Genomic DNA, 20,871 nt, shown 5'->3' on the forward strand with positions numbered 1-20,871 from the left:
ATATTAATAAATAATAAATTCAAAGGCACACTGACTCTCAGGAACAATGCCAGAAGCAAAAGCCTGTAGATGTCTATAGTCCGTTGTTATCTGGATGCTTGTTTAACTGTTTGGTTATTTAGTTTAAATCCCTGGTCTTCAATAGCCCACTTAATAGCTCCTTGTCTCACATCTAGAGACTGCTTTCAAAGAATTAAAGACTTTCAAGGAAATTATGACAGCAAATATAGATACAACTAAATTAAGGCCAACTTAATTTTGTTTCTTTATTTAAAAAAAAAATCACCATTTCCTGTGTCTTATATGCACAAGAGAAAAGAAAGTGACTTGGAGAGCCTTGAAACAGTCCACTTTTAACATAATTTAAAAAGCATTTCTTCTAGGAATTTCTATTGTTTCTGATCCAAAAGGATTTTCTTCCCATTGCTGATGCAATGGTAGTAATGCAATGGTGGTTGGTAGGTACAGCAATTGTATTTTAGGTACAAAGGACATCAAAATAATGCCAACTCTAAAATGAATCAACTGTGGGTATTTCTTCCATTCTACAAAAAAGACAATATTTTTTTCTACCCATTCACTATGAACCATTTTTAGGTTTTCTCTCTTATACTTATCACAGATATATGCCCACTGAATAAATAAACATGTATGAATTATTACCTCTGGCTTTTTAAAAAAATATTCAGTGAAGACTTCTTCCAAAATGCAGTTTTTCATTAGCTTATCTCACGGTCATTACAAGTAAGATAAAAGGAGCTAGCTCTCTGTGTCAAGAACAAACACCAGGCGTATCAGCATTATTTAAAACACCAGCATGAACAACAAAACCTCAGGGCCTGCTGCTTGAGTTCAAATAATCAGAAGTACCCAAGCATCACGTAAAAGGTACCAGGGCACGGTGCGCACCCGACAGGAGCGGCTGATTACAAAGACTGCAATTTATGCAAATCCTGTAGCTGGCATACCTGTTTTAAACCATGACCAACAGGATCACCAACGTGACTGACTGAAATGGTGAAATTGTGTCTCTTACCTAAAGAATGTGCAGCTGTGGTTTTGGAGCTGAAAAACCGACCAAGTCCAAGGTCTCCGAGTTTTACTACCCCGGTCGCTGTGATGAACACATTGGCTGGTTTTATATCTGTGAATAAACGAAGAGATCAGGTGGAGATGCCGTCAGTTTGAGACTCTGAAGGGCACATGAAATTTCCTTCTGTGGAAGGATTCAAAGTGCCTATTAAATATGAAAGTCTGAACTGTGAACCACTCACTGTATTTTGAATCATTTTCATATAATTCAAACTTCCCAGTTAATATTCCAAAGAATATGGATGAAAATTTAGGACACAAAATAGACTTAAGCCCATTTATAACCTTTTTAAATAATAGCCTATTGCAAAGTAATTGGTATGTTTACACAAGTTATAATATCATAGCTTAACAATATTATACACACTGTATTTATTGGATGCCTTTAGAAATCGTAATTCCTTAAATAAATTGCTTCAGAATTTCTGACACCGTCAAATCAGTGGATCAGCCACTTAATGACTGACTGCAACATCTCTGCCCAACAACTGGACCTAATGAAGAATCCAGTAAGGACTGAGGATGGACACGGAAACCTTCTGAGAGCTGTGTACTTGTGTGAAGGAGACACAACAAACCCTTTTCCTTACACACATGCGCAGCTGTCCCGTAGCCCCGCTTTATTCACCCGTAGAACCAGCAAGGCATTTAGAGAAGTTGTGCAAAGCATAATTTTCATTATTTATAATCAAGTACGGCTTTACTTTAACACTTACAGTCCCACTAAATTATAATTTAGACATAGATTATCAAAAGCTGTAATGCTGTGGGTTACATGGAAGCTATTTTTTAGATGCTTGGCAGCGTACACCATGTAAGAGGATGCTGAGGGCGGCCAGGGCTTGCCTTACCTCTATGCATGACTCTCCGAGAATGCATGTGGTCCAGTGCACTGCAGAGCTGAACAAAGTATTTCCAAACAGTTCTCTCGGGAATTAGCCTCTTTTGTTTCTTAAAGTGCTGTTTAAAATATTTTTTTAAAAAATTAGTGATTCTGAAAATTCAGATTTCTTAAAGCCGAATTTCAGCATTGAGAAAGCAGGAAGTCAGAAAAATATCAACTTTTATTTTTCTTAAAGTATAGTTTTCTATACTAAGATGGCTTCAGAAATTTCACTTGACACAATAGCTTCCATTTCTTCCTGTTTATCCTTAAGCTATGGGACGCTATTATTTAAAAAAATACATCTATCTACAATGACTTATCTCACACTTCATTTCAAGAAAGACTGGCTTTTCAAACATGAAGACACATTAAAAGTAGAGTCGCTGAAACACCATTCTTGCCGAGTATGTGGCTCAGCTGATAAAGTGTGCGTCTATCTCACATGGAGCTGTCGTTTCCAGCGCCAGCACCACAAAAACCAGGCGTGCCTGTCACCCTAGCATTGGTGAGACAGAAACCGGTGGGACAAAAGCGCAAACCCAGCACTTGGGAGGTAGGTAGGTGCCAGAGGCCGGAAGGGCAAGTTTCTCCTCGGCTAGATTAGGTGTTTGTAGCCAGCCTAGCTCACAGGACTTTATCTTAAAAACTAGCAACAAAAAAACTGCTTCAGGCAAATGTCTTCAGTCTAGAATTGCATTTAAATTCCCAGCTACACTGGTGACTTGGAATACCACAATTTACTGAAAATTAAGTACCAGTATAAAAGTTTTTCTGAGTGCATTCGCTGAGCATTACAAGGCGAACCTGTCCTATGAAATTACATTCTGGAGAGTCAGATTGTCAGAGGGAAGCTGAAGCCGAAAATATCAACAGGCTGTAGGAGGGAGTGGTCCAGAGACTGATAGGGAAATTGCTAAACACAACCAGAAGCCCACGGCTACAGAGCAAGTCCATTTTCCTCTCTCAAGTTCTTTAGTAGACCACAAAAGCAGCAATACCAAGAACCAAGCTATCAGCCCCCGCTCGATACTCTGCATATAAAAATCATTTTTAAAACAAAAGCACAGTGGGTTTCCTACTGAAGAGTCTTATAAACTCCCAACAAGAAGAAACAGTGCCTTTAAACAGCTTTTTCTACAAAGCTTTCAAAAACATCTTAACTCTGTGAAGCCTATGTACTAACATGTCAAATTTTAAACCTGCTTTTTAGTGTATTTGAAAGCCACATTTAGAAAAGTTCAACCAATTAATTTTTTGGTATTGAATGCAAAGAAACTACATTTGAGGAAGTGAAAAGTCAGCCCCTGTGAGCAACACCTGTGGCCAGCTGAGGGCTGCTCAGAAGGCAAAGCTACAGGGCAAACACTGGACCCTTTCTCCATGGCAACAACCAACGCCTCCTTCCATTGTGCCCTCTGGCTCCACCGGATAGAGGAAGAAAAAAAAAGTCTTTTAAGCAAGCAAGCAAAGAAAAAAGGGTGAGAATACTAGGCGAACTTTTCCTACACGGTTGAAAATCAATTATTATTATTATTATTATTATTATTATTATTATTATTATTATTATTATTATTATTATTGCAATTTCATGAGCAATCAAATCAGTAACCTATTCTAAATTCTCAGGTAATAGTAAAAGTATAGCACTGTCTTTCTAAACATGGGAAAATGTCCATATTGGGTTTCAATGGGAAGGTTTTCTTTTATGGCAGACTGTGTCAACATCAGTTTCTACTGGAAGGGGACAATCCTGAAAATTCAGTCCTTCGCACACAGTTTTCCCTGAGCCTTGGAAATGATCAGAGCAGCCTGTGCACGCACTCCCTTATGCCACACTAACACATCAGAGGACTGAGGCGTACGGAAAGATGGCGCCAGGTCTCTTCCTTCAAAACTACACTGTGTCATAAAGACATTAGAACATGGGGGACAATTTAATGTTTAACCGAGTCTTAAATTCGTCACAACCACAATCAACTTAGCAGTTTATTATTTTAAACAATTTAAACAACTGAGACTGTAATATAATTACCTCATTTCCCTGTTCCCTTTCCTCCCTCCAAACACTCCCATGTATCCCACCCAATCCCCCTCCCCTTTTTTCAAATTCATGGCCTCTTTTTCTTTAAGTATTGTAATTGGTGGTAGTGGTGGTGTGTGTGTGTGTATTTTTAAGTCTTATTGCTAAAAGGGACAGTGAAAAACACTGGCCACAAAATGCACATTAGGGCAGAGACCTGACTGTTTGCATATATTCTTCTCAGACACCGTTTCTTATAACAAATTAAAAATGACGAAAAAAAAAAAAAAACCTGGCAACCATTTCCTGTCTACCTGGCAAACCTTAGGAATCTCACGGAAGAACAACATGAATTTGACCATCGGGCAACAAAGTCTGACTATACGACGGGTCTGCCTCAGTTTCTAAACTGTCTACTTCAAGGCTTGTGCTGGTCAAGCAGTCTTCAAATGGAGGGCTTCTGCTGTTTAAGGAACCAGCAGCTATAGTGTTGGAAACCTGTCTTTCTCATGGTGGCACTGTTGCCTGCCTCCTAAGAGGGTGAAGAGCCAAGCTTCAAAACCCTGACTTCTTTTTAATACTGTAAGGTTTACGTCAGCAGTGCTCAACTAACTCAGATTTGCACGCCTCTTTAAAACAGTAATTTTTAAAGCATTGCTTTTTAAAACTCCTACTCTCTGAACCCAAGCTATCCCTGTGATAATACTTAATTCTGTATTATCAAGCACCTAATTCGAACATGTAAGATTTAAAATTAAACATGCATAAACAATTAATATAAAGAAAGTTTCAAAAATTAGTATCAAAGTATTTACATGAAAAGTTATTTGTTGTGGCACATTTACCATGTTCATGCTATGGAACAGAATGTCTTTAAAACCCAAATAAAATATTTAAAGGTCTGACAACAAAAGTTGGTACTGAGGTTTAATGGATTGCTTGGATATAATTTTAGTATGGGTTTACTGTTTTTATAAGGAATGCTCACCTTGGAATACTATATGTATATCCCATCCACATCAACAACATTCGTTTTCACTCAGTAGAAAAACCAGATGTAACACAAAGCTAGTTACAAACACAAACATGAGATTGCTTTATCGCTGAAGTGATGTACTGGTGTGAGACAGGCTTACACAAGCAGCCCCCGGTCAGATTTTAAGAAAATGCATCCTAACAGACACCTTTGTTTTTCACTGAAAAGTATCCTACAATCTGAATGCTCAACACTAAACCCAGGCATAAATGGGCCCTGGCTAGCTCAGTACTATTCTTTGAACTCAGAAACCTTGGCTCCTGCCTTCTGGACACAGGAGCCCCAGGTACATCGCTTATGTCTCAGCCCCTATCTATAGCATCTTCAAGAAAATTCTCAAAAAGATTCAGTGAAAGTACCCAGCCTACATTCCTATCAGAGAAGGAAAAAATGACCCTTATTTGAAGCAGGTATGACTGTCATGTCATATAGCAATACTTAAGCCAGTAGTTGTGCATACTAATCTTTAAGAAGAACAAAACGTCACAAGGAAATACCTGGTGTTCTCAGAGGCAGTGTCATGGATGTGTATTCATGTTGGTTCTGTATCAATCACTTGCTTTAAGGACCCTTTACTGTTACCTCCAAGTGTTTCAACTGTTTTTTTTTTGGGGGGGGGGTCAAGGGGTCCCAAAATTACGTAGCTTCTTACTAGAACCTACATAAAGCAACTTTTAAAAATATACTAAGGTTAAATAGTAAAAACAACATCAAAGAGTGAACTGTGTTAGGTATAAGCAAGCGCTTCCTACTTGGAATGTTTAAATGTTCCTCTAACAATGCATTCCTGTCTCCAGAGCAGAACTGATTCTGAGGTTTGCCAATAACTATCCGTGTGACCTTAAGTCAGTCAGCAATGATGGCTGGTTTCCCTGCTACATTAGACAGAATTTGGGTGTAATATAAAAGTTCCCTGCACCTCTAAATACTGTCTATGGCTCAACAATTTCAGTAGCAAATAACACATAAATGTCTATTTGGCACATTTTCACACTTAAAAAACAGGTAAGTTTACAGTTCTGTCATATCCTTCAAACCTTGGGTTAGTAATAATGCAAAAAACAGGCTGGCAGATCCTTACATGGTCACTTAATATATACACAGTCACATGTGAGGTGTCGGCAGGTAGAGTCCTCTGCTGGCAACTTGTAATTAGGTCAAATATGTACCATCCGCAGGGATGTTAGATCTCCAGACACTTTGTAATTATAATGCATATATTTTTATAAGACAACACTTTGCAGTTATTATTGCCAAGAACTGAAGGCAGAGATGGGCTGGAGAAAGGACAAATTGTCTCCAAAATTGTCCCTGGCTATTTAAGTGCAACTTCTATTGGTTTTTCAAAGGAAACGTTTTCTTCTTAAGATGCAAAAAGGAACGGCCAGACTCAGATGTACAACCACCTGCTATACACATGTGTGTGAGAATTTCATGTGTAAAACCCCTATGAACTGGAGTTTCAGTCTTACTCTAATTTGCAGAGTGCAGAGACTCTTACTCGCTCACAGTGGCCAGGAAAAGACTCAGACACTCTGAGCTGATTTCCAAGATGTAAAGCACAACAGGAGACCACTGACCATGCCCATGGCATCTTGTGATTTACTCACTTTGCAAAATGTTTTCTAGCCAAGTCACAATGTCCTTCCATCTATACTCCATGTTCTAAACACAAGTATATAAGCACAGGGAAAATTTATTTATCATATATTTAAAAAAAATCAGTGAAAAATTAAACATGGGGAAAGGTTCCTGTGCTGCAGGTGAGCAACTCTTAGGAGAAGCATCTGTTGCTAAGGTAGTTGAGAGTGCTTCTAAGCAGCTCAGAGGTTTCCCGTATTGCATAGAGTATTCTAGGTAACGTCAGATTTTTAAAAACAGAAGCTGGGTATGGTGGCACACTCTCAGAATGCCAGGAGCTGGTAAGCAGAACCAGGAGGATCAGGAATTAGGGATCACCTCCCAGTCACACAGCAAAGCCACAGGAAGCCCCATCTTTAGATAGATAAATTATATCTTTCATATTTTTTAAAAAGTAAAGCGAAAGTTAATCTCCAAGATGACATAGAGGATCACAAAAATAAACAAAAATATTTATCATTGTTAATATTAGACCAGGCAACAGTAAGATACAAAGGTGATTTAATTTTTATGTGGATAAAGAAATACACAGGAGATGTAAGACTGCAAGTCAACAAAAACCTAAACAAAACAACTTAAGAAGTTTAAAACTGAAGAGTCAGTAGCCTCAGCTCTTCCGGTTCCTAGGAATGCTAGTAATTTGCAAAGGTGACTGTCATCCAGTGCCACACCTCCCAACGCTAGGAGCCATAAACTTGGAAAGTCACCCTTTCCCACGTACACACAGTTCAGAATTTACAGGCAACATTTTAGTCACATCACAGACAACACAACAGTCTTTATGACAGATCACTTTCGATGTAAAGAAATCCTGAAGTTCTGTAGCATTTTGCTATCAAACCACACAGTTATAAGACAATTCAAAAAATAATTCACATGTAATGTTGCTCTGTAAAAATCCTTTACAGCAATACTGTATCCAATAATAATTTATATGGCATGTGCACACAGGATAACCGCAAGGCTACGTTTGGGATCACTGGCAGGGTTTGGTTGTCTGATAGAGCCGACAGCCTGAAATGGAAGCGTGGATGGATGTCTTGCACATAATAAATCAGCCTAGCAGAGGGAGATTATGCTACTGGCAACACTTTATTATTTTAAGTGGGCGGAGGTCATGAATGTAAAAGACATTTCAAAATGACTTCATTTCCAATACAACCTTTACATTGGATCAGTAGAAGTGTATTTTGATGTAACACAATAACCCAAACAAGGAAGTAAACATGTTCTCCAATTTCTATTCTTACTGGCTAGGGTGGTGCCTGTAACCCAGAATTTGAGGCTGTGACAGCTCAAGGTCACCTTGGGCTACGCAGTACAATGCTGGTAAATTGTCCATGCTGTAGTGAGCGAACCCACACCCATCTGCATAAGGTCTATAGTATTGGAATTTCGGATATGAATGTAAGTAGTAATAAAGGAGACCATGAGGTTGGGAAGATGGTCTGGGGAGTCCTGGGTGAGCTGGGAAGGTGTAGCAGCAGCATAGCTCAGACTATTCTGTATACATGGATGAAATCATCAAATAAATAAAACTATGATTTCAACCAGTTTTACATGAATGAATAAAAGAAATATTGTTGCCAGATTACATGTTATTATATGACAGAATTACTTAGTGCAGATGTAATTAAGCTTCCAAACCAGTTGACTTTTGAGTTAAGCCAGAGGGACATTATTCTGGACTGACTTCACATAGTCTGCCAAGCCCTAACAAGAGGTCAAAGAATCACAACCAGAAAGATGTTTCTCCTGGCCTAGTCTTTGAAAAGGCCACATGATAGAAAAATGCAAGGACCTATCCAACTGAGTATGGCTGCCAGTCAACAGCAGTGACTTTAATCACATGCCTACAAGCAACAAAATTCCCTCACAGGGAGTGAACCAGACACACATGCAAAAGGCACAGAAACAACAGAAATACAAAGTCAATGAGCCAAGAATACAATGTGTCTAAAAAGCATAAGAAATACAGAAAAAGAAGCCTTAATTAATTACTTGGAATAATGACACACTCCAGTCTTAAGAGATTAATTCATTTGAATTATATGCATTGCATACTTCATTGAAAACATTAAAACAGTATGCATCTCATTCTATTTGTTAGCAGACAGACTTCTGAGCTTCCCTCAAAGAGATTAATTACATTAATTAAAAGAATTAATTACATGAGGTTATATTTTGTTGTACTGTACTAACAATATAGATTTAAAACATATAATTATACATGCTTATATTTTTCTATTTGCATCGAACTGACCTTCAAATATGCATTTATTTATATATTTTCAAATGTACAAATTATTATTTGTACGTAGAACTGCTCAATGAAGTATATTTTGTAAAAGTACCTATGAAAATTTCAAATGGACTGTAGTGATACCATTGACCAGCAGACATAAACACAACTCTGTTCAGATATTTAGCATAGTCTTGTTCCCTCACACCTAAGTCTGAATGTCTGTATCTTCTGAGATTTCAACACTGAAACAAGCATACAGGGCTCACTACAATGGAACATACTATAGTTCCTTTTCATCCAAAATACTGTGACTCAACTGAACTCAAACTCTTTTCTAAAACTGCTTTATTTTAGAGTTGTGATCACTGTTAATGAAGAAACCTATGATTAAAAAAAAAAAAAAAAAAAAAAAAAAAAAAGGAAAGAAAAGAAACCATCCCAGACTTTCTTTTATCCTCAAACTCATCTGGGAAGTATTTCATCTGACCACAGCCTCAGGTACTCCTCTGTCACTAATTAGAGAAAGACTGAATATTTCAACCATAAATTGCTTAATTATATTTGTCAGTCTGCTCTAAACCAATTAATTATTTACTTGTAAGAATCTTTGATGCAACGCTATCCAGAGGTTCAGCTCTGGAATAAAGACCAGGAGCTATACGTCGGTTTCTAACCCAATTAGGCTGAAGACTTGAGAGTCAAACGCACGCTGTGGAGCCGTGTGGTGATTTGCAGCATGGCTCACACAATGCAGGCCTTCCCGGCTTCCCTTTATGAAGTGGTAGGCCGCTATCCCGTGCTTTCACAAAAAAAGCAGCTTCTCTGTCAGTATCCTTGTACAATGTTTATGAAATCAGGGTGTTTAGAAAAGATCTTTGGAATTTTGGATCTCCACCCATTACCCACTTCTTCAACTGCTGCATCAGAAGGCTCTTCTGTCATTCGGCCCATCGCTCAGTAATGAGCATGTCTTGATGAGACCTGGGTATAGAGTCGGCCGCGCATGTCAAGTACTGGCCCCAGAAACAGAGAACAGTAGCCAAGGTAATAAATAGAACCAATTGCTGTGTACGGTGTGGAGTTCCTGATATCACCCAGGCACCTATCTAACAGAGGATAGCCCGGTGAAGAAAGAGGATTCAGTTTCTGCTCATCAAGAGAGCATTAAGTCTCAGGCAATATCAATAAAAGAATCACAATTGGATTGCATTCCTATATGCTGGGGAAACCTGGCACCCCAGGAAAATAAACATGTATGTCCGAAGACATTCAACACAAAAGCACCTTTGAGGTCAAAAGCAAAGGCTTGGGAAACTGGTATGTACCCACAGAGCTCAAGGATAAAGAGAGAGAAATTTGATCAGGAAGGAAGAAGGGTATCTATAGCAGAAGGAAATGCACACAAGACTGAGGACAAAGAACGTGAGATGGTCAAGGAATGAACGGCCCACGTGCAGAGAGGATGGGAAAAGCAGAAGCTCTCTCTGCTCCACTGTGGACACTTAAGTGACCATCCTAGATCAGGTGCTATTCCAGGACATGGACGCTGACCAGGCCAACTGGGATTCTTCCCTCAGAAAGCTCATCTCCCTAACCAAACAGGCTGCTAAGCTATGCAATGTCCATCCTCATTAAGAAATCCTTGAAGGATTGATTGGAAACAGAGGCTTTTCCTATTCTCCCGTGCTACCTAAGGACTGATTAAGAAATACAGATTTATAGAATGGATCCTGGGGGCAGCATGGGGGGGGATATTAAAAAGATCTCAATCTGTGAAAGAGGGATTTTGGCTAATTTCCAACTCTAGAAAGAAAAGGGACAATGGAACTAGACAGGAAGAGAAATCAGAAAAACACAGGGGGGAAAAAGGTAAGACTGTGTGACAAACTGAAATAGGTCAGAGAGAATGTGGTCAGAGAAGAGCTTTGGTCTCTGGTACGCTCTCATGCCGAGTGTCTGCTTACAATCGTATAGGAACGGTCTACAGAAGATCATCAGTCTGTTTGCAGGCACAAGAGAATAACTGAGCCCAGAAGCATCCATGACATGATCCACAGTCGGTAAAACTCAAAAGCCTGTTTTAAACGTAAAATTGCAGGAGGATAGGCTGTCTGGGTAGAGGATTTAACAGGTACAATCTCAGCACTAGGGAGGTAGCAAGGACTAAGAGTTCAAGAGCAGACTCTGCTACATAGTGAGTTTCAGGCCAGCCTGCTATATAAGACTTCACCTCAACCAACCAACCAACCAACCAACCAACCAACCAACCAACCAACGAACCAACAAGCAACGCCACACTACCAAAGGCAAGGGTGAGAGACTGGCTCAGTAAACAAGAGGTTAGCAGTCAACAAAACCATTTAGCACTCGGAGAGCCAAGGAGCACTTCACAAAGTAACAACAAAGAAGGTCCAAATGTTACTGGGTGATCGAGAATCAGAGCTGGAGACAGTGGCTTACTGGAAACGCAGGCAGAAGTGAGGCTAGTAAAAGCTGATCACTCTGACTCTCACAGTTCATGCCAAATGGAGGACTCTCTTTGCTTTTCTGCACTGTACTTACTAACCACCATCTGGCAAACCACAGACTTGACTTACTTATTATTTTCTTTGTCTTCCCCACCAGAAAACAGATTTCTTGAATGAGCGAATTAATAAGAAATATGTGAATAGGCCTGTATGTAGATATAGACATGTAAGTGAATATAGAAACAAAAATATTTAAATGGTAAACCCAGATGAAACCCAGAAGATGCACAACAGCTCTAGCTTGACTGGAAGTAATAAGACCTAAGCTGAGAAAGCAGAGAAAGAAAGGATAGAGACCCAGGTAGAGGGAGGGATAACCCTCACTCCTGTGGAACAGGAAGTGAGTGGGGTTGGTGGGGGAGCAGAAGGAAAGCAGGGTGCCACACACAGGTTGTCATGGCAGGCCAGTGGGAAAGTGAAGGTGTAATCACTTCTGTATGAGGACTATAGTCGCTGTGAAATGGGAAGGTAGACTTTGGGTAACGAAAAGCTGGGTTAGGTAGAATAACACTCGTGAGTCTTAAAGGGATTTAAAAAAGAATTGGGTATGTATGGAGCACCTAAAGGAATAAAAATAAATGTACTCCCCCCCCCCGTGTGTGTGTGTGTGTGTGTGTGTGTGTGTGTGTGTGTATGAGAGAGAGAGAGAGAGAGAGAGTGTGTGTGTGAGAGAGAGAGAGGGAGGGAGAGAGAGAGAGAGAGAGGGAGGGAGGGAGAGAGAGAGAGAGAGAGAGAGAGAGAGAGAGAGAGAGAGAGAGAGAGAGAGAGATATTCACTCTAATAACAACATTATAAGACAATTTACGGATATGGTAACTCTGGTTCAATGGCTGAAGAATAAGTCCAGGTCTTACAGCACCCCTTTTATACCCCTTTTATTGCCATCAAAGTTTTCCAATCTCACATCAGCTGTCCTGATGAAAACCATGCCTCCTTTATATACATTATTGCAACAGAAGTCACATAATTCTCTATGAGGATTGGTTGAAAAACTGTCTTTTGTGGTACATATTGAAGTCTAAGAAGGTATACGCCATATTCCTGGCATGCACTAATGACCAAGGAAAAAATGGAGATGGTTCTTTGCTTCGAAAACAAAAAGAGCTATAAAATGGCATAAAGTATTCAGATGAGTAAGGTGACTTAAAATGTGAATATCCTGTTTCTCGGCATTATTAAATAAATGTATTTATAAATGTAAACGAGATAATGGAAACAGACGGGCGTAGGGTTGTAACATGCTATGCCAGGCTTCAGACTTGAACTTTCTCTTCTTCTCTAAGAAAGTAGAATAATAATTACATTGTCAGTTGCCCAGTATATACATGTATCTTTGAACTAAATCTGTATCTAGATAGAAAACAATATGGAGGTTTTATGCACATAGAGTTGGTGATTACCTCTTGAAAATGTTGATGAATGCAAACTAGAGAAACAGAATAGAAGCCAGGCAGGCCTTTTGTATTTAAGACAGGACATAATCACAAAACAAAGCATGGAGGGTGGGGGGTGGGGAAATATAACTAGGTGTACTACTGAAGAGCATTGATCTGTAAAAAAGACACCTTCAAGTCAGATCATCCAAAGATATCCATTCCCCTAAAAACAACAAAGCGATTTGGTCAAGTCTCAAATAATATACTGGAAAACAAAACAACAACAAGAAAACCACACACACACACACACACACACACACACAGGATACCCAGGATTTAAAGTGATCCACTAGGAAATGACTTTAGCTATTCAAAATTTGTTACAGCTCTTATGCCAAAGATATCTGACAATATGCCTTTCAGGTTTAGAACTAGAAACCTCAAAGGACCTAGGAACCCTCACCAAGAAGGACTCATACCTCAACTAGACAGACACTGCCAGAACCTACAAGAAGGCAAGCATCATCCAAATCCTACACTCTAATACAAAGGAGAAGGGACAGAAGCACTACAATTTTACCAAAGTACATAAAGTTGTCATGCTCAAAAAGTTATAATGAGTTGATTAATCCCCTCTAAACAGTCTGCTGTTTCATACACATCTGCAAACTTTGGTCAGAAGCCTCAAGAGAACACTGCAGGGCCGTACCCATCGGTCTACAGAAGTACTGCCTATTCCACACAGAATCCCGCTGTTCTGAACCTACCTTAAAGACAAAGCTTCACTCTCTCTCCTTCCCATCCCACCGCCAGGTAAGTCATTAAAACAAACAAAAAGCTTGCACCTCAAAGTTCAAATAGTTTTATTTTATATATGTTTCAGTCCTTCATAAAGACAGCCTTTCTTTGCAGAAGTCTAGGTGGTCCACTACAATTGGACACAGAACACATCCTGATTTCTTTTTAAAGCTATGCCTATAAAATTTTATTGCTCTTTAACTTGCAAAGAAATCCTTTGGCAGCTGGCAGCGTAAGGATGTGGTGAAAAGTCCCGAAACAGAAAATCAGATAACCGGATGGAAGTAAGTGATTCACTTCAACTCCAGTGCTGGGCCAGCTCCCATAGCATAATGGCATTACCTTAACGTTTATTTTCCTGTGCTGGGAATGAATTCTGCTTTGCTTTATACAGAGCTCTTATAACTAGAAAACTCTAGCCAACTGCTCATCTTACAGGTAAGGGAACCGTAAGAGTGTGAGTGATACAAGTTAAGAGGCTGACACTGAAACCCTCTCAGGAGCTTAATTCCCTCTCAGGAGTTCTTAACTACACAGCCCATTGCTTAGAAAAAAAAACAGTGATGAGCTATGAGCTGTGAAGCCCTTTTGGGGAGCAGATGGTCAAGTACCTGCACCCGATGTTCCAACAATCTTTAAGGGCTCCTTTAAAGGGAATCACATGACAACTGTACCTAACAGACCTGTCACAAACTACCAGGTCTGCTATTTCCCAGCAATGGTACTCGGGCTCCTAAAGTGGTACGTTTACTTCTCAAGATCCTTGTGAGGATTAAAGGAACATGTTTGGAACTCTCCTTCCACAAAGTAGCTACAGATTATTAGTGATTTACCGGAATCTACATGCCCAAAGAAAGGCTCAGTGTACAAGCTGAGACTATCCAGACCACTCACAAAAATAGAAGTTGAAACACAAGCTGTCAGGAAACCACCACCTCGGGTCCATCTATATCTTTGCTATGTTAGCAGTCTTCACCGAGGGCACCCCAGATCCCTAACTCCTAACCTTATCCCGCTACCAGTCTCTGTCAAGATGGAGGTGACTACCTCCTTGGCTACAGAAGGCTCTAACTACCTTTGTTTTTCTCCTTTGGTTGGTTTGCTTTGGTTCCTCAGTAACAGAGGCTTAGCAGGGCACAGCCAGTGGATTACAGACTACATATCGGAGCCTGTCTTGTAAATATGTCCGTGAAACCACATTCCAGTCAAGGGACCGAGTCTCAATGTGAAACATGATTGTAAAAGCTGGATAAATGGACTTGATCACTACAGTATCCCTGTGGATTATAGTTTGGAGAGAGTGGTACAGAGAAGTAATGTGCGCAAGGATAAGCAGGCTTTTAACTTGCTGTCATTCCGTGGTTTCTATCACTACAAATGAACATAAACCCAACCCATACGTTTCTAAGAAAGAACTCTAAACAGCTTTTCAGTCAGAGATCCAAATTCTTCTCTGATGAGTCTTCTCTGAAAGGGCTCAGGCTGCTCTTGGGTTTCTTTCCTTTCTGTGTGCATCAATGGGTGTGTGCATGTGTGTGTACCAATGGGTGTGTGCATGTGTGTGCACATGCACATGGGATGTGTGTTTGTGCATATACTTGAACTGCATGTATGGGAAGAAGCCAGAGGCCAACTATTCAGCTCTCGGGCTAGTCAGTGAGTTCCGGGGATCACTCTGTCTCCATCCCCAATTGTACCCAACTTTTTACATGGGTTTGAGAGACCTGATCTCAGCTCCTCATCCCTGTATGGAAAGAACTCTCAACAACTGGACCATGTTTCCAGCCTTGGCTTTCTTTGTTTCCTTCTTCACCTGAGATCCAAAGACAAAGGACCAAGGATACTATCCTCAGAGTAAGAAGAGGAAAACTTATAACTTCAGAAGACAAATCTCCAAGCCCATTTCCATAGTGATTTGGGTGCACTTATAAATGTAAGCTAACTAGAGTTAACTCTGCTGTGTAGGGCAGCTTCATAACCATTAGTATCCTGGTCAGCTTTAAAGTAGCTTCCAACAGCCATGTATTTCATAGGCAAGTCTGTCAGAAAAGCAAATGAGCAAACTTACCTTTATCATTCGGGAGAGGTCACCAGCGTCTGCCAACTCCAAAACTATGTTCAGCTCATTATCTTCGATGAATGATGCATAATATTTAATTACATTTGGATGGTTGAGTTGCTAAGGAAAAAAGAGTAGAAAGCAATCATTTTAATTCAGCAACTCATTCTTAAATTACAAATATCTTGAGAGCCTATTTTTTATGGTCAACATTGAAATGCATAATTATTCAAAGTAAAACTAGATATAAATAAATGTTAATATTTAATAATTTATTAGATATAATAGTGTACTCAAGATTTTTTTAACTACTGCTGTGATTAGTAGGCATATAAGGCAATAAGTAAATGGAAAAACTGAATTACTAATTGCTCAAAATTATAACCTTTAAAATGAGGCTGTCGAACAAAAACATTAAACTGCAAAGCTATCTTCTTTATACTCCTTCTTTTATACAAGAGCTGATCCTTTACAGCTAGACTGCTCTAAACCACAATTATCATTTACTATATGAGATTATATTATATATATATATACACATATATATAGACACATATATGCACTGTCTAAATATAGTTTTTACATGGAGAAATATGGAATGTATCTATGTGAGTTGACTAAAACCATCCCTAATGGGAGAAAAAAATCTTATTTTGAAGAAAAATATGCAGCAAGCCATACACATTTACACGTTTTATGTTCAGACTTTAAACAAGTTAACACTAGACATAACCTCTTAAGAAAAGATTCTCATCAATTATAGGTGATTTTCTTTGTACTTGGAGGGTTTTCTTCCATGATGTCCCTAATATGCTATTTCTACTTTTGAACATTGTATGAGTGTGTATGTGTGCGCATGCCCACGTGTGCACATGTGACTTTGTGTACAATGTGTGTGAGTGTGTGCGAGTGTGTGAACTCATTGCATGTGTGGAAGTGTGTGTGCCTGTGTATTTAAAATAGTTACTTCAAATGAGTGGGAAAACATAGTTTTGAAATACTTTGGTTAAAACTGATACATTTCAAGAACATACACACAGGCATAAAATAGCAAGGGTTCCCTGTTCTTTAAAGAGAAGCTCTTGCTTTGTAGCCTGGAACCTGGGTTCTGCCTGCCTTAGCCTCCCAGGTACTGGGATCACAAGTGTGGGTCATCATGGAAGCTACACATAGGCCATTCTGTAAAAGAACAGCACTACCAAGAAAACATCATCCAGGTGACTGGAACCTTATCATACCTGCAGGGGGACAAGGAACTAAAATGTTCATTTCTGACATACACTCTCGATTCACTTTGTCTAAATCTCTAACCATGATTTAGAAATGTTTATAAACATGGAGCATGTGGGCTCGCCCAGGCTCTTAGTATGGCGTATATTGACAGGACAGCAATGTGCATGGGTGTCACAGTGAAATAGGTTTGGATAGAATGCTCTAGGAAAAGCTTCTCCAGTGTTTTGAGAGAGTTGACTCTGCATACTATTCTGATTCACCTATTTTATCTTAAGTCAAAATCACAATCTCTAAAATACACATGCTCCAACATGTGCACTGTTATTTGGAACCAATGTGTCACCGAGTAAGCCTTAAAAGTTGTTTTACTTGGAAACATAACATTTTGATAAGTCATTTTTATCAACACCTACAGAAATATTTTAAAATGATCCATAGGTCATTATTTACCTTAAGGAGATCTATTTCTTTGATACAATCAGCACGTGCTTTCGCATCCATTAAATCAAATATCTAAAAATGAAGTTTAGAATTATTTAGTAAAATAGGAACCTACATTTTCAGGCTAACATGTAAATTCTTTATAATAATCTCTCTCTCCCTTCCATCTACACACACACACACACACACACACACACTACTCATACAAATGAAAATTTTATTTGCATTTATTAACTGTAAAGGTCCAAAGGAACTTTATCTTATGAGAACTCAAAACAACAAAAACCTTAGATGCTTTCCCTCCAAAGACCAGCAACTTTGGTACTGGCCCTCACATGCTCAGATATCCAGGATGAAGGTGATGATCAACAGGATAATGCAGTGATAATCAGTAGTGTACACTGAACAGTTAACATGTACTGAGTATATTTCACAAACCATCTAATTCCCATCCAAGCCTTACAAAGATAAGAGTACCCCACGCTGTAGTTGAAGAAAAGGACGCTTGTAAAACTTGTGAGACTGACAAAGGGTCACATGACTCATCAGCCCGGCAAGCAGCATTTGCCGTGAATTATTTCACTAGCAGCCTAGCTCCAAAGCCATGTTGGTACAGTCAGTTCTAATTGGTCTAACCTGTATTCTTGCCAGGGGGTGATGTGGGAGGGAGGGGCAAAAAGATGTTCCTAAACCTTTGAAAATAAGAAATCTCAAGGTTCTATGTAAAAAACAATCTTTTTTTTTTCAAATCTTAGTTCTTATACTGCAAGCTGATTAAAGCTAATTCATACAACACTATTTTAATGAATGCTATTTTTTTAGTCGACAACTGACCTACTACTTCAGTCAGGTAGATGTGTAGGTTGGAGTAGTGAGGTAATCCGAATCTTTGTAATTAGGAAAAGGAGGCTGAACACCTCATATATATATATTTTAATATATATATATTAAATATATATATATTAATATATATATATTTAATATATATATATTAAACAGCAGTGGCTCAAGGTTAAGGGCTTGAGGCTAGATAATGGGTAACAAGATCCATAGCAGGTGCAGATTCTGAATGTTCTAGAGCACACACTGAAGGACAAAAACTACAACACAATAACCGACTTTACATTTTATTTTAAAGAGAAACTAAAAGAGGTGTTTGTAGCCCCCCCCCCCAAAAAAAAGACAATAATTATGCTCGTCTGATAACTACATATGGCACACATGTAGTCGATTATCAATGTACACTATAAGGATTTATAATTATGTCCCCATTTAAAAGACAGTAAAAATCGAACTGAGGATGTTAACTCAATATGTAAGACAAGCATAGCATCCATAAATCTACTCAACTAAGTAACAGAAGCCTGGCCCCTTCCATGTACTGGAGTGACTCATTCAGTTTTTACAGTTAACATAGAGGCTGGGAAAGAGCAGGAGGCAGAGGGAAGGGGGCGAGTGGGGGGGTGGAAGGGATTTGCCTGTGGTTAAGTCACTCTCAATATGAAGTTAAGCAGAGAAGGAATAGGTTGGCTACAAGTGAGCACCAAAGTCAGAGATGAAAACAAAAACAACCATTGTTAAAATGTATCCAGTGTCACCTAGGAAGAAAAGAGAAACCTGATACACTGTCAAGTTTGAGGTAATCTTCAACAATGGTTTTAAGCCAGTCTGGGAAACATTAGGCCCTGTCATATTTATAGATCGCCAGATGAGCACCAAGAGAAATGACTAATTCTTGCCTAGTGATTAATACTGACACTGTTCTTAGAACTGCTGGTCACAGAACTTGCTATAACTGAGCCTTATGAGTGGTATGTTGGGGAAACTGCCCACGAGAAGAGAAAGGAGAATGGCAACCTCAGTGCTTAAAGAAATGAGAACTCACAAACGAAGAGACACAGGAATAATCCGAATAACCAGTGCCTGTGAGATGGAAGAATGTTTTAGTAATAAATGCCTGGGAGTGAGAAGCATAAGAACCTTTGAAAATCATACACAGACCTGTACACAGGCTCCATGGAAATAATTAATATTCAGCTCAAATTATGTTTCAGCCAATGTAGAACTGTGAAGAGTTTTATTTTTAACTGACTCTTCAACAATATCAAAAATTGTTCTTTAAACCGACTCTTCAACAATATCAAAAATTGTTCTTTAAACTCTGGGGGAAAATACTCATCCCTGGCGCATTTAATGTGACAACACTTTCTGAACCAAAATATATTTACAAATAGATTTAACTGAAAATGTGCATCTTATCTTTCTTTAGTCAACATGTCAAGACAAAAAGTAAAGGCTGAATCTTTGGAATAAGTCATTCCCAGCACAGACTCAAAGCTGCCTGGCGATTTAATGAGCAAGGAAAAACAGAAAACAGAAAAAGATATGAGTTTTTGTAAAAAGAAAAAAAAAAACACTTTACATAACATGTACAGGGTGGGCCTCGGGAGGCATTTATTTTCAATCCAAAGTTTCTCTGCGCTTCAAAACTTATTTTATTCTTGGTAAAAGTAGAAGTTATTATTTGTTATATTATGTGGAATAGCTGATACATTTGTGGTATTCTTTGAATAATTTTTAAAAGAGTTTATCTCTCCAAATTACTCATCAAAAGTTAATCATCTTCCAAAAGATTCATTTGTGTAACTTAATAGAAACATCGCTTTAAAAACATGCATTAAACTACTATGAAATCACACGTAGAATGTAGTAAAGATGCATACACACTCACATATATACACATGTACACAGTATATGCATATGTATATATACATATATGTATGTGTGTGTATATATACATATATATTATATATTGAGCTAATATATACATATGTATGCACATGCACCTTGCTTTAAATCTCCCTCATACAAATCATCTCTTGGCTCCTTCTATTTTGAAGGACATGAATAAATGAAGTAGCTTGTCCCTGAACTGAGTAGCCTGTCTTCCCTGTGATAAATCCTCACTCCTTCAGCCCTCACACATAACCACACCTCAGCTGTTCTCTATGTTTTGCCCCCAACTAACTCTAATGTCAGGAGAGGCTTGCACTCCTTATTCAAGCTACCCAATGGTGAGCCAGTACCCTCAACCTTTACTGGCTGGGGATGTGGGGAAGGAGAGCCTTAATCAGGGAGCTCTGGTGGGTGGAGGCACTGAGCACAGTGGGTTGGGACAAGCTCTCCTCTGCTGGAAACCCAACACCCACTTCCCACTCTCTCCCTTCTTCTCTTCACATGCTCACCAACATGGCCAGAGCAGGACTTAAGACACAGGGTTCCAGATGCTGCTCCTGGATTCCATAGGATCAGCCACATGATGGAGCACACCTATACACCTGGTTGTGTCCACAGCTATTCCATAAGTTCTGAGATCAGTCGTCAGTGGGTGCCCTCTAACTTAACAGGCTTGTCTGACAGGGTAGCCTGACTTGCAGTACATCAGTAAGCTCTTCTTGGGTTTCCTTTGTTGTTTTCTTTGTTTTGTTATTGCTGTTGTTGCTTTTCAAGACAGGA

At 39.1% G+C, this 20,871-nt stretch overlaps 1 protein-coding gene across 1 annotated transcript in view; it reads right to left on the reverse strand.

The window, feature by feature from the left end:
* The window catches only part of NEK7 (NIMA related kinase 7), a 124,059-nt gene that overhangs the window by 29,485 nt on the left and 73,703 nt on the right, over positions 1-20,871 (reverse strand). Inside the window, exons 4-7 of the mRNA XM_080918590.1 lie at positions 17,365-17,427; positions 15,691-15,801; positions 1,944-2,052; positions 1,037-1,144 (exon numbers count right to left, since the gene is read on the reverse strand). Coding sequence (XP_080774716.1) covers positions 1,037-1,144; positions 1,944-2,052; positions 15,691-15,801; positions 17,365-17,427 — 391 coding nt within the window. The remainder of the gene's footprint in view (positions 1-1,036; positions 1,145-1,943; positions 2,053-15,690; positions 15,802-17,364; positions 17,428-20,871) is intronic.

The sequence above is a fragment of the Micromys minutus genome (genome assembly GCF_963924665.1).
Source record: "Micromys minutus genome assembly, chromosome: 6".
Taxonomy (NCBI): domain Eukaryota; kingdom Metazoa; phylum Chordata; class Mammalia; order Rodentia; family Muridae; genus Micromys; species Micromys minutus.